The sequence below is a fragment of the Bos taurus genome, chromosome 25 (genome assembly GCF_002263795.3).
Source record: "Bos taurus isolate L1 Dominette 01449 registration number 42190680 breed Hereford chromosome 25, ARS-UCD2.0, whole genome shotgun sequence".
Lineage (NCBI taxonomy): Eukaryota > Metazoa > Chordata > Mammalia > Artiodactyla > Bovidae > Bos > Bos taurus.
This window is the reverse complement of record NC_037352.1, coordinates 2067318-2080802: the sequence shown is the minus strand read 5'-3', so window position 1 is coordinate 2080802 and position 13485 is coordinate 2067318. Positions and strand designations below refer to the sequence as shown.

General features: G+C 51.2%; 1 protein-coding gene across 2 annotated transcripts in view; it reads right to left on the bottom strand.

The window, feature by feature from the left end:
* PDPK1 (3-phosphoinositide dependent protein kinase 1) overlaps positions 1-13485 on the bottom strand; it is a 73185-nt gene that overhangs the window by 21011 nt on the left and 38689 nt on the right. For both annotated transcript variants that reach the window (XM_059881509.1, XM_024985289.2), the window contains exons 5-6: positions 10800-10944; positions 9981-10078 (exon numbers count right to left, since the gene is read on the bottom strand). In XM_059881509.1, coding sequence (XP_059737492.1) covers positions 9981-10078; positions 10800-10944 — 243 coding nt within the window. The remainder of the gene's footprint in view (positions 1-9980; positions 10079-10799; positions 10945-13485) is intronic.

Sequence of the window (13485 nt, the reverse complement as noted above, 5' to 3'; positions counted from 1 at the left end):
CCCTCTCCTCGTAACAACCGCTCATGGAGCCAAGGGGCCAGAAGGGGAATAAGACTCGGGCGGCCTGACCCCCTTGCAACATTCTGTCCCCGCTAGTCCTGGACTGTGCGTGCAAGGCTCTCCAAGATCAACTGCAGCCCTGCAGGGTCTGGTACTGGCCGTGAGGAGGCGGACGCCGCATCGCCCCAGGAGATCCCGGAGCCCTGACAGAGCTGCGCTGTGGGCACGGCCAGTCTGCGTGCCCCCCGCCCCCGCCCCCGGAGGCGTCCCTGTGACGGGGACGGAGCAGCCACTCTTGTCCTTACCCACAGCCAGAGGACACGGGGCCGGGGATTCCCGTGAGCATCCCACCGTCAAGTACTGTCACCCCACCGGTGGGTCCCCAGGGACACCCACGGCACCCGTCCTTCTGACGGCTCCCCACAGGGCAACACAGAACACCTCGCCTGGCTCAACACCGCAGGCTCCAGACACAGGCCCTTTCACCTGGCCTGACCCTCTGCGGTCAAGCTGACTTTTCCTTCACCATCTTTAATAACCTGGGCTAGAAACTACTGGTCTCTCTGTTCATCTGAGCCGACCTGGGAAGTGCGCCAGGTGCAACGTGACACACCAACCCGAGAGGGGCCTGGCTCTGCAGGCTCACCTGAAGTCAGACAACGCTAAGAACAGGGACAGGCCCCAGGCGAGGGGCCTGCCTGCTGGCCCCCTGCCTCAGCTGTGGACAACTGGTTCCCAGACAGAGGGGTGGGAAGCGGCTGCCATCACCAAGTGGGCAGAAGCCAGGGGTGCACCTAAGCACACTGGCGGGGCGCCAGACAGCCCCTCAGCAGGACCTCTCCAAGCCCACAGGCCCAGGGGCTGCAGCAGCGCTCTCTCAGACACGAGCTCCGGCCACACACGCCGCAGGGCAGCCAGGCCGGTGCGGACTGCCCTAGAGCTGGGGAGGCAGGACAGCTCAGAGCACCTTCTCGTCTCTCCTTCTCGAAGCCCACCCACCATCCGCTCCACCCAGAGCTCCAGTCGGGGGGCCACGCTATGCCTCCCGCACAGGCTGAAGGCTCTGTCCTGGGCGCCTCGGCTCGGGCCCGCCTCAAACAGCCTGATGGGGTGCGGCTGCCTACGGTAAACCTGCCAGACTGTGCTATGTCTGCCCACAGCTGGAGTCTTCACCGCACACAGGTACAAATAACCTAACACCAGAATGGAAAGGCAAAAATGCCCAGGGCCCGTGGCCACACCACTTCTACATGCAATGGTCTGCTGCCCGCTGACCACAGCGGCCCTCTGCTCCCCACCTGCCATCCCTGGGGTGGGCACCCAGCAGGGCTTCCCATGGGGGAGACCTCCTGACTGCGTCTAACGACCTCCAAAGGCTGAGGAACACAGACAAGGCCGCCCTGCTGCCTCTTCCCCATTTGTTCCCAGGTTTGGTCTCCAGGCCCTGCAGCCACCAGGGCCTCCCCAGGGGAGACAGAGCTGGGGATTCTTCCTCCCGGCCCACCCTCCAGGCCACAGCCACCCCTCCAGGCGCGCCCATGACAGAGGCCCCGCACACCCCCACCCAGCGCCCTCCTGGGGCCGAGGGGTGCTCAGTCCTGCTGGGGGACCCAGCTTCTTAGGGCCTCGCGACCTGTGACTGGTCCCCGAGGTCAGGGACTTTCCTGCACCTGCCAGGACCCGGATACACCAAGAGCTCGGGGATGATTACAAGAGGAAGAAAACACAGTAGGAGCTGAAGCCCAGTGAAAACTTCAATCTCACAATGAATCACAGACGCGTTCAACACAGGACAGCCATCAAACCAGCGACAAGAGGGAAATGCACAGCGCTGACTGGGGCGTGAGGAGGAAGGCCGTGCAGTGTCACCGGTGGGGATGTGAGATGATGTCACTCTAGGGAGCAACTTTCCAACAAACATTGAAAGCCACAGAGAAGAGGCAGGTGTGCCCTCTGACCCACAGTCCCCCTTCTGGCACCTGAGCCTCCAGGATGAAGTCGGCACGGACAGCAGGACAAACGCCCAACCCGTCAGGGGCTGGCCGCGCAAGACGCTGTGCCCGGGCAGCGTTTCTGCTCTGTGCAAGAAGTGTGCATTTCTTCTAGAATTTATATATTTTTTTAATGCTACTATTAAAAAGCTCTAGAAATATATTTTATATGAAAGATATGCATTACACATAATTAAATAATTCAGGCTATCACAAAATATGCAGAGGCATTGATGCTTTGCAATAGCTATATTTTGCATAAAACAGTGGACAGGACGCGCGCACACACACCCCCCACTGCACAGCAGGGCTTTAAAGAGCAAATCACGATGGCACTGGGCCGGGCTGCTGCTGCTGCCACTGCTGTAAGTTTTCTGGGCCTACGTCTGCTTGTCTCCTGCGACCCTTGCTGCTTCCTCTTCCCAGGAGCCCCACCTTCTTAAAGGGACTCCAAGACCCTGGGGGTGTACTGAGTCACACCCCCAGGAAGGAGCTCTTTCATTAGTCTAGAGATGAATCACTCCTCCACAGTATGGAAAAGAACTCCTGTCCTCAGAATGATGTTCTAAAGACATAAAGTAAAATACCTAAGACTATATACATAATGAAAGTATCAAAATACTAAAATTAAAGTAATAAACGCATGAGGTACCAGTATCTGGTGTCTTTTTTTTAATGCACTAACAAGATCTGGCGGTGAGCACAAACAACAGACCAGGAACCGTGCTCACCGGGACAGGACACGCACACATCTGTGGTTTCTACTGACAGACGTCTGCTCCCACCTTCAAACTGAAAAAAATGCTCCACTTCACTGAAAGGTTAGTGACAACAAGGACTGTTTTCCTCTCCAGCGTCACAAACAGCAGGTTTCTATGTGCAACTCAGGTAAGAGCCCGAGAGCACAGGAGCAAACCACACAGGTAATCCAGTTACCTCCCCTGGAAGCTCAGAGATGAGCCAAAGGCAAACTCCCCCAGGCCCTGGAGACCAGGCCCAGAACCACTGTGGACCTGAGCTGCCTCCTCCAGGCCACGGCCCCACTCAACAGGGGCCACAGGGTCAGGCCAAAGGAGGAGGGTTTACGCTGGGTTCTTATCCCCACCCTCCAAGTGATTCAAAACACCCGCCCAGTACCCTGGGCTGGGAACCACTCTGGCCACCACAGATCTGCAAGTCAGACCCCGAGGTGCTGCTGAGGTCAGAAGACACCCACTCTCTCTCCAAAGCTGAAAGCACAGACTGCCGCTGACTTACCCGTGAACCCACATGTGAGGCACAGCAAACACTCCACAAAATGTGCTTATTAGCCCTTGGACAGAAGACAAGCAAACTGAATCCAGCAACACATAAAGAGGAGTGTGCACCATGACCAAGTGGGAGTTATCTTGTGAATGCAAGGGTGGTTCAGCATGTTAAAAACTGATCAATTTATGACATCACATCATCAGAATAAAGAACAAGGATGTCCCTGGTGGTCCAGTGGTTAAGAATCCACCTGCCAACGCAGGGGATGCAGGTTCGACCCCTGGTCCAGGACGATCTCACATGTGGGGCAACCAACCAAGCCCGTGCACCCCAACTACTGAGGCCCGTGCGCCCCAACTACTGAGGCCCACACGCCTAGAGCCCCTGCTCTGCAACGAGAAGCCAATACAATGAGCAGCTCGTGCACCGCCAAGCAGAGTAGCCCCGCCTGCCACAACTAGACAAAGCCCATGCATAGCAACAAAGACCCAGCACAGCCACAAAGAAATGAAGAGCACAAGACCCACGTGACCAACCTGATCAAGAAATGCAGAAAAAGCCTCTAACGAAATTCTATACTCCTCATGATGAACTACAAAACAAACTAGAACAGAAGGGAACATCCACAACCTGATAAAGATACCATGAAAAACCCACAAGGAACATCACACTCAGTGGTGAACATTAGCGGTGAAAGACTGAAAGCTCTCCCCCGAAGATCAGTAACAAGACAAGGATGCCTGCTCTCGCTAGTCAACAGGAGGGTCAAACCAGAAAAAGCAGGAAAGAACGTGAGGCAAAAGGCATCCTGGCTGCAAAGGAAGAAGTAAAACTATCTCTAATGACAGATGACGCCATTTTGTACATAAAACGTCCCCAGGAAGTTGCTCAAAAACTATCACAAGTAATACACAAGTCCATCCAGGCCGCAGGACGTAAGATCAGTACACCAAAAAGGTCAACTCTATTCCTAAACACCCTCAATGAAAAATCTGAAAATTAAGAAAACAACTACATTTACAACAACCTCAAAAATAAAATAAAAAATACTTAGGAATAAATTTAACAAAAGAAGCACAAAGCTTATAATACCAAAACCTACAAAAAAAAAATAGAAATTACAAAAGCTATACACAGAAAGACATTCCACAGTGAAAGGTCAGAAGACAATAGTGTTAAGACAGCAGGACTCCCAAACTGACCTATCCACGCAACACAAGCCCTGCCCTGATCCCAGCCGGCTGTCACTCAAGCAGTTTTCACAGTTCACCAAGGCTGCAGCCTGTATGAGAACTTCATCCCTTCCAAGGCTGAATGACACTCCACTGTACAGAGAGCCACGCTTCATCTATCCGTTCATCCGTTGATGGACACCTGAGCTGTTTCCACTCCTTGGTTATTACAAATAAAGCTGCTATGAACAACTGTGTACAACCTTTTATATAAATGTTTTTCCGTTCTCTTGGATATATTAACTAGAAGCTGAACTGTCAATTACAACATAACTATGCTGAACCTTGTAAGGAACTGCCAGACTTTTCCAAAGTGGCTGCAGCATTTGACAACCCCACCTGCAGAATAGGAGGGCTTCAATTTCTCCCCATCCTTGCTAATGCTTCTTATGGTCTTTTCGACCACAGTCATCTTAGTGGGTGTGGAGTGGTGTCTCACTGTGGGTTTGAGTTGCATTTCCCTAAGATCTTGAGCATCTTTTCATGTGTTTATCAGCCACTTGTTACTGTTCTTTGGAGAAAATATCTATACAGACCCCTTAAAAAAATTTTTTTTTTGTTATAAGTTCTTTATATATTGTGGGTACAGATACAGAAGCTGAAATTTTTTTTTTTTCCTCTTCAACTCCATGGGTTGTCTTTTTCACTTTTTTAATTAAAAGCAAAAATTTATTGATCAAATGGTCATTTCCTATAGACTAAATTGTAACTGACATTCTTACAAGTGTGCATGGCATTTGCAAATTTCAACATACTAAACTGAAGCAAGAACAGGGAGCCCTGTCTTCCAGAGATGGTTCTCCTGGAGACCTTGTATTAAGCCCAAGCCCAGACGTACAGGTACTGCGTCCTGAGTAAGATCTCCATGGTGTGCAGTCCCTACTGTATACTGCTGCGAGCCAGCAAAGGCAATGGTGGCGAGAAACAGAGAAGGTCTTCAGCTCAGTTCAGTTCAGGCGCTCAGTCGTGTCCGACTCTGTGACCCCATGAATCACAGCACGCCAGGCCTCCCTGTCCATCACCAACTCCCGGAGTTCACCCAGACTCACGTCCATCGAGTCAGTGATGCCATCCAGCCATCTCATCCCCTGTCGTCCCCTTCTCCTCCTGCCCCCAATCCCTCCCAGCATCAGGGTCTTTTCCAAAGAGTCAACTCTTCGCATGAGGTGGCCAAAGTACTGGAGTTTCAGCTTTAGCATCATTCCTTCCAAAGAAATCCCAGGGTTGATCTCCTTCAGAATGGACTGGTTGGATCTCCTTCCAGTCCAAGGGACTCTCAAGAGTCTTCTCCAACACCACAGTTCAAAAGCATCAATTCTTCGGCGCTCAGCCTTCTTCACAGTCCAACTCTCACATCCATACATGACCACAGGAAAAACCATAGCCTTGACTAGACGGACCTTTGTTGGCAGAGTAATGTCTCTGCTTTTGAATGTGCTATCTAGGTTGGTCATAACTTTCCTTCCAAAGAGTAAGCGTCTTTTAATTTCATGGCTGCAGTCACCATCTGCACTGATTTTGGAACCCCAAAAAATAAAGTCTGACACTGTTTCTTGTTTCCCCATCTATTTCCCATGAAGTGATGGGACCGGATGCCATGATCTTCGTTTTCTGAATGTTGAGCTTTAAGCCAACTTTTTCACTCTCCACTTTCATCAAGAGGCTTTTGAGTTCCTCTTCACTTTCTGCCATAAGGGTGGTGTCATCTGCATGTCTGAGGTTACTGATATTTCTCCCGGCAATCTTGATTCCAGCTTGTGTTTCTTCCAGTCCAGCGTTTCTCATGATGTACTCTGCATAGAAGTTAAATAAGCAGGGTGACAATATACAGCCTTGACGTACTCCTTTTCCTATTTGGAACCAGTCTGTTGTTCCATGTCCAGTTCTAACTGTTGCTTCCTGACCTGCATACAGGTTTCTCAAGAGGCAGGTCAGGTGGTCTGGTATTCCCATCTCTTTCAGAATTTTCCACAGTTTATTGTGATCCACACAGTCAAAGGTTTTGGCATAGTCAAGAAAGCAGAAATAGATGTTTTTCTGGAACTCTCTTGCTTTTTCCATGGTCCAGCGGATGTTGGCAATTTCATCTCTGGTTCCTCTGCCTTTTCTAAAACCAGCTTGAACATCAGGAAGTTCACGGTTCACATGTTGCTGAAGCCTGGCGGGAGAAGGTCTTAAGGGTGCTGAGTGGCAGAAAGAGATAATGGAAGCACAGGAAAGTGACAGGCACGACGTAAGACTGCGCCAACGTTTCTAAGTTTCAAATGCTGTTGAAATAATACCTGCCTCCCAACTCTGTTTGTACTGGGGCAAAATGAGTGTCAAAAAGACCCCATGGGATTGGGTGTCTCTACAAAGACCTGGTAACACTGAGCGGCATTCTCCCCCTCAGACCCACGGCCCTCACATCCGGCATCCCCAGACCACTTAGCCTCCTCCCTCTGGACTTTGGCTCTGTTAAATTTCTATACTGCTTTTGTTTTTTTTCTTTTCAATTTCACCAATTTCTGCTCTTATTTCTTTTCTTCCATGTATTTTCTTTTCTAAATCCTTTTAAATTTATTTTTTAATTGAAAGATAATTGCTTTACAGAATTTTGTTGTTTTCTGCCAAACCTCAACGTGAATCAGCCACAGGTATACATATATCCCCTCCCTTTTGAACCTCCCTCCCATCTCCCACCCCATCCCACCCTTCTAGGTTGATACAGAGCCCCTCTTTGAGTTTCCTGAGTCATACAGCAAATTCCCGTTGGCTATCTTACATATGGTAATCAAGTTTCCGTATTACTTCTTTCCATGCATCTCACCCTCTCCTCCCCTCTCCCCAAGCCCATAAGTCTATTCTCTACGTCTGTTTCTCCACTGATGCCCTGTAAATAAATTCTTCAGTCCCATTTTTCTAGATCCCGTATGTATGTGTTTGAATACAATATTTATCTCTCTCTCTCTGACTTACTTCACTCTGTAAAATAGGCTCTAGGTTCATCCACCTCATCAGAACGGACTCAAATGCATTCCTTTTTATGGCCAAGTAATATTCCATCGTGTGTATGTACCACAACTTCCTTACCCATTCATCTGTCGATGGGCATCTAGGTTGCTGCCATGTTCCAGCTATTGTAAACAGTGCTGCAATGAACAACGGGATACAAGTCTCTCTTCAATTCTGGTTTCCTCAGGGTACATGCCTAGGAGTGGCACTGCTGGGTCATATGGGGATGTTATTCCTAGTTTTTAAAGGAGTCTCCATACCGTCCTCCATAGTGGCTGTCCGTTTACATTCCCAGCAACAGTGCAAGTGCGCTCCCTTTCCTCCATACCCTCTCCTGCATTTACTGTTTGTAGACTTCCTGATGAAGGTCATTCTGACTGGTGTGAGGCGATATCTCATTGCAGTTTTGATTTGCATTTCTCTAATGAGTGATATTGAGCATCTTTTCATGTGTTTATCAGCCATTTGTTTATCTTCTTTGGTGTTTATCTTTGGAGAAAACGTCTATTCAGCCCCATTAAAAATTCTTTGTTGTTGTTATGAATTCTTCATATACTCTGAGTACAAGTCCCTTATCAGATACAGGAGCTGAAATTTTTTTTCCTCTTCAGTCCCACGGGTTGTCTTTTTCACTCTCTTAATGCATCAAAGCACCAAAGTTTTAAAACTTGTTCTGTTGCTTATGCTTTTGGTATTGTATCTAAAGAACCACTACCTCACCCAAGGTCATAGAGATTTATTCCAATGCCTTCTTCCAAGAGTGTAATTGTTTTAGCTCCTATATTCAGATCTCTGATCTATCCAAGTTAACTTCTGTGTACGGTGTGAGGTGGAGTTAATAATGTTTTTGATGAACTGGTCATCAGGACAGTGAACCAATTCACACTTTTCAAAAGCTGTAAATAAAGGGGAAAGAAGCGAGCATTTATCCAGTTTTTCCTTTACAATCAACATCACTAGTTAACCAAATAGTGGCAAAGGAGAAGTTTCTCTAAAGAATTCCAGCTCCAGAATGAAAGAACTGGGCTACGATCACTCTGCATTCTCTAATGAACAGATAGATCTAGGCCACTGCAGCTATAAAGGGCTGCTGACATCACAGAGGGAGAGATGACTGGATGTTACACGCTCCCAAATGAAGAACACGCTACGCACACCAGCCGCTGGTGTGAAAGGACTGAACCTGAACGTCATCATGCAGCCACATCCAACTCCTGACTTCCAAGATGTACAGAGGGGAAAGGAGAACGCTACAGGACTCCACAGAGGTGCCATCGACAAACTCCGGGAAGCTCTGCAAGACAACGACCTGGTTTCTTCAACAGACACAAGGGGAAAAAAAGAGATGCCAAGAAGCTACAGACGAAAAGAGCAGCTGCAGCAAAGTGGAGGCTCCTGTCTGAATCTTCCTTCCACCAGCAAACCCTCTACCCACCCCAGTACGTCTGTCCCCACCCCCATCAAGGTCCTTGTCTCCCGGGTACCCATGAGCCCAGCAGAAGCACAGGCCCTATGTGGGGGTCCCTGCAGCAGCTTCTCAGGTCAGGGCAGTTCTGTCACACCTGGCCCCACACCCAAGGTTCATTTTCAGGGTCATTTATTACTTCACACACATGGGGCCTGAGCTTCCTGCAACCTCACTACACAGAACTTCATGTTCTCTCTACCCCAACACCTGAACAGTTTTCCGAGTTAAACTGCCATTCTATAAACCTCAAAGTTTATCATTTCCAGTCAACAAACACCTGAAGGGCTGAAAGATGCCTGCACCCCACCCTGGCCGAGAAGCCCCTGGCTAGCTAAGACACCCAGGCTCTCCTCTACCCCAGGTAGGCTGTCAGCAACTGTCACGGCACATAATCCAGCTAGGAAACACCAGCGAGGGGCAGTGGTTAGGAGGGTCTGCAATGATGAACGTGCACTGGACCAGCGGGGAAAGCCAGCCCCCACTCACCCTGTGACCTTACAGAACGTGTGATCGGCGTGCTGGGGCCACCACCCCTGGCATTTGCACACAGGAGACAGGCAGACAGTGGGCATCGTGAATGTGTTTCCCCCCGCCCTGGAGAACCCACAGTGCCAAAAGGAAGAACTGGGAGCTGATCGCACTGAGCCCACACCCCTGCATGGGAAATGAGAACAAACGAGACACCCCAGAAACTTCCAGGAAGATGACTAGGGAGGGTGAGCCACGGCAGGCATCCGAGGCCCTGAGACAAGGTACAGAAAGCGCCTGGGGACCCAGCACCACTCAAGGCCAGGAGGACCAACCATGGATGCTGGGGAAGCCTCCTCCTGGCCCCCACTAAACCAGGCACTCACCGACCAGGCCCTCTGCTAGAGCTGCCCGGAGGCAGGGGCTTCCCTGAGGAACACTCAAGCATCTTCTTTACAACAACAAAGGAACTACAAACAACTGTCACTGAGGACGAGCACAAGGCACCGCACTCCACCGGTTTCTAAGAGGGTTTGGTCTGAAGCACGGAGCGGGGTCTGCAGGAAACGAAACACACACCTTGTTTACTCTCTGGGGATAATACTTTCGCTGTTCCAAAATCTGTGATCTGGATGTGCATGTCTTCATTTAACAAAATATTTTCTGGTTTCAGGTCCCTGTGAAAGCAGATTTTCACACTTGAGATGAAATATTTGAAACAGTAACGTTACATACTCCAAATTTAGCTAAAAACAAAATGAACTGGTTAATACCTATAATCTGTATAGATGAACAACCAAGAACACAAGTCTAAAGTTAGCACTGAACAGTATCAACTGATCCAGTGAGGACATTTGAATCAATCATTTCATAACTGCATCTATCATTTTAATAAGCTTTTAACTGAAGTATAATCTCTCATGTTTATAAACAGCCTTTAAACCTTCTGTGGTATCATTACACAATAAATGTGAATCAAACCATCACAACGCATACCTTAAACTTAGGGATGTCAACTACTTCTCAATAAAACAGGGAGGGGAAAGATGATTAAATGATAAATTTTTATGTTATGTGTATTCTACTACCACTACCACCAAAAAAAAAATTTATAAGGGAAAAAAAAAGCTCAAATGAATACTTTCAATTTGACTACTGGAAAATGAGACCAGAAGTAAGTACATACAGAATCTGACAAAATAAAAGCGGCAGCCAAGATGGTGAAGAGAATCATTAGCCTGGCGAAAAAGACACCTGACCGGTTTCACCTGGTACTTCAGGCCCACGGTCTCTCGGTGCCAGGTTCTCAGTTCTCACAGGGAGGCAGCCCACCCTCCAGGAAGGAGACCAGAGCTGAGCCCAGGTCTGGGGAGCAGCCGGCAGCCCCCAGCTTGGTACCTGTGGACGATGCCCTTGCCGTGCAAGTACTCCAGGGCGGACACCATCTCGGCCGTGTAAAAGCGGGTGCACGTCTCATCGAATGAACCAATTTTCCGAATGTATTTAAGTAGTTCTCCATTTTTGGCATAACTAAGGCCAAAATCTAAACATCGCATGGTTAAGGAAGACAGCAAAAGTCATTCTTTTAAACTAATCTTAGCAGCCCAGTAGCAATTTTTTTTAAATTAATGAAAATTGAAGGTACCTGTGGCCAGAGACAGCTGCCCCGCCCCCAGCCAGGCCCCCCACAGACCTGCGGAGCTGGGTCTGGAGGGATCCCCTGGCCTGGCTCCAGGACAGGCCCCCAGGGGTTCTCACCAACAGCACAGAAACACAGGCCTCTTGGCCAACTGCCCCTTCTGGACGCCTGTCCTCAGAAGATCCCCGTGGGCTCCGTGAAGGGAGCCGCTGGAGATGCGGGCAGCGCTTCCACCCTCACAGCCTGCGCCAGCCTCGCACCTCAGGCTGTGCGGCGCCAAGTCACGGAAAGGCTCCTCAAAAGAAGGCTCCCGGCACACGTGAAGTGAGCAGTTCCGGGGGAGAAACCCTGTCTGGCTCATTCTGACTCTCTCTGTGGTCCCCTCTCCCCTCAGACACCGCAGTGTGCTGTTTCGCTCCTCTTCTCCCTTTCTCAAAGCGGACTAAAGGCTGATGCGAGCGACGGATCCCACAGAACTGCTTCCTCCCCATGGAGTACGGCAACTCTTAATGGAAGCTACAGGCCGCCAGGGACGGGGTGGCCCAAGGCCTTGCCCACCCTGAGCAATGGCACCGGGGGTGGCCTGTGGTCAAGATGTTCCATCTGGTTTCTGTTCCCCAAGGCCCTGCATCGCCCACGGAGGAAGGTGCCTGACACTGCGACGCAGGGAGGACAAGGCCAAGAGGGAAGAAACCAGCAACCGAAGCTGCTCGAAACTTTCTGACTGAGCCCCCTCCGTGGCTACCCAAGCCCTTCCAACTAGAACAACGTGTAACAGGCAGCTGAAGCGGAAAACCAACCTTACTTCCAGGGAAAGCAAAGGGCCTCAGCCAGGGCCCCTCCCTCCCTGCCTTGCTCCGACCCCTCCTCAGGGAAGGCCGGCACCCATGGCCAGCCTCGCCAACGGCCTGCAGACTCCAGCCCAGCCAACTCTGAGCAGAGGTCCCACCAGCCCTGGACTGGCCACGGTGCCTCTCCAGCGCAGGAGCGCAGTCTCCCAGAGAACAACAGCCCCCGTGAAAGGCTTGGCCACGGTGCCTCTTCTGGCTTCACAGGTTTTGCCCCTTATCTGCCCACTCCCCGAGTTTCTGTCTCCTGTGTGAGGGACACTCTGAGTTCTCTGCCCAGCCAGGGAGCTAGTGACCGACGATTCTGAACACGACAGATGCTGAGGATCACGGCTTCAAGCCCGTGTTCTCTCTGCCCACACACGTTCCTCATTCCCCAGGAATACTCTCAGACCTCATGGCTCCGCTCCTCCTCCCCAGCACAGCGAAGGCCTCAGGGCAGGAGACGAGGCTGCTCTCTCAGCAGGAACAGGTGAATTCCTGGGATGAGGAGCACAGGCCGTGGCAGAACTGGAGAGCCTGCTGAGCCCAATGCCTGCACTCTGCAAGCAAACCCAGCCCAGAGAGGTTAAGCAACTGGCTCAAGGTCACCCAGCCTGAAGCACAGCTTCCTGAGGGCCAGTGCGCCATTCCTGTCCCCAGGCTGCAAGAGGACACCAAGGGCGGGCAGGGGGCAGCGGAGGAAGAACGCAGGCTGGCCCGGCAGCAGCCCTGAAGCCCCTCCAGCTGCACCCCTGCTGGAGGAAAGGCACCCTGGCCGTCTGGCTCCAGTGCCCAGCCCTGCCCTGCACCCAGGGAGGGAGGGTGGGCGGGCTGCTCTGAGTTCAGCCTCTCTTGGGAGCAGGGACTAAGTTGGTCAAGCTGAACCTCCAGAGGGCAAAAAGGCTGCCAGAGCCCAGGAGTCCCCTCGCGGACCGACCTGCCTGCTCTCAGGCTGTGGCAGGGGAATCTCCAGGCTCTGCCTCGTCTATCCCGGGGCGGTTACCCCTGCAGTTGCAGGAGGCGCTGTTCTCCCCAGCAGGCACATCACGGCTACAGGAAGGATGCCGTGCATGCTGGGGATCTGCTTCAGGCAGAGTGTCTCCTTTACTTTCTCTTTCAACACACTGTGAGCCACGAAAGACTGAGTAGAGTGCAAGTCCCCCCGGGTCTCACTCCTATCAAAGGTAAGTGAGCCCTTGCAATCTCCACAGGCTTTCAAAGTGGTAAAAGGTCAAGAGCAACAGACACTGTTGGACAAAGACCTAGAGTCCCCTCCGCCTGCGTTACTCTGGCCAATCCCGTCTGAAATCAGACAGCAAGCTCACTCACCCAGCCTTAGGGCCTGCTGCCGCTGCTCCTGACCCTGGGAGGAGGCGCCATCAGCGTGTGCGACTGCTGGAGCCTCCCAGATGACAAGACGCATTCTCCAGGGGCCCTGCTGGAAGCCCAGGCCTGGGACTCCAGAAAACTGGCCAGAGAGCTCCACAGGCTCAGAGAGGAGCATGGGGTACGAGGGGTCAAGGCGGCCTCAAAGTGAGACCCAGAGCAGGCTGAGGGGTGCTCCGATGTCCCCAGGAGGCCCCTGGCAGCACACAGGCGGGGGCAGGTGATGCTA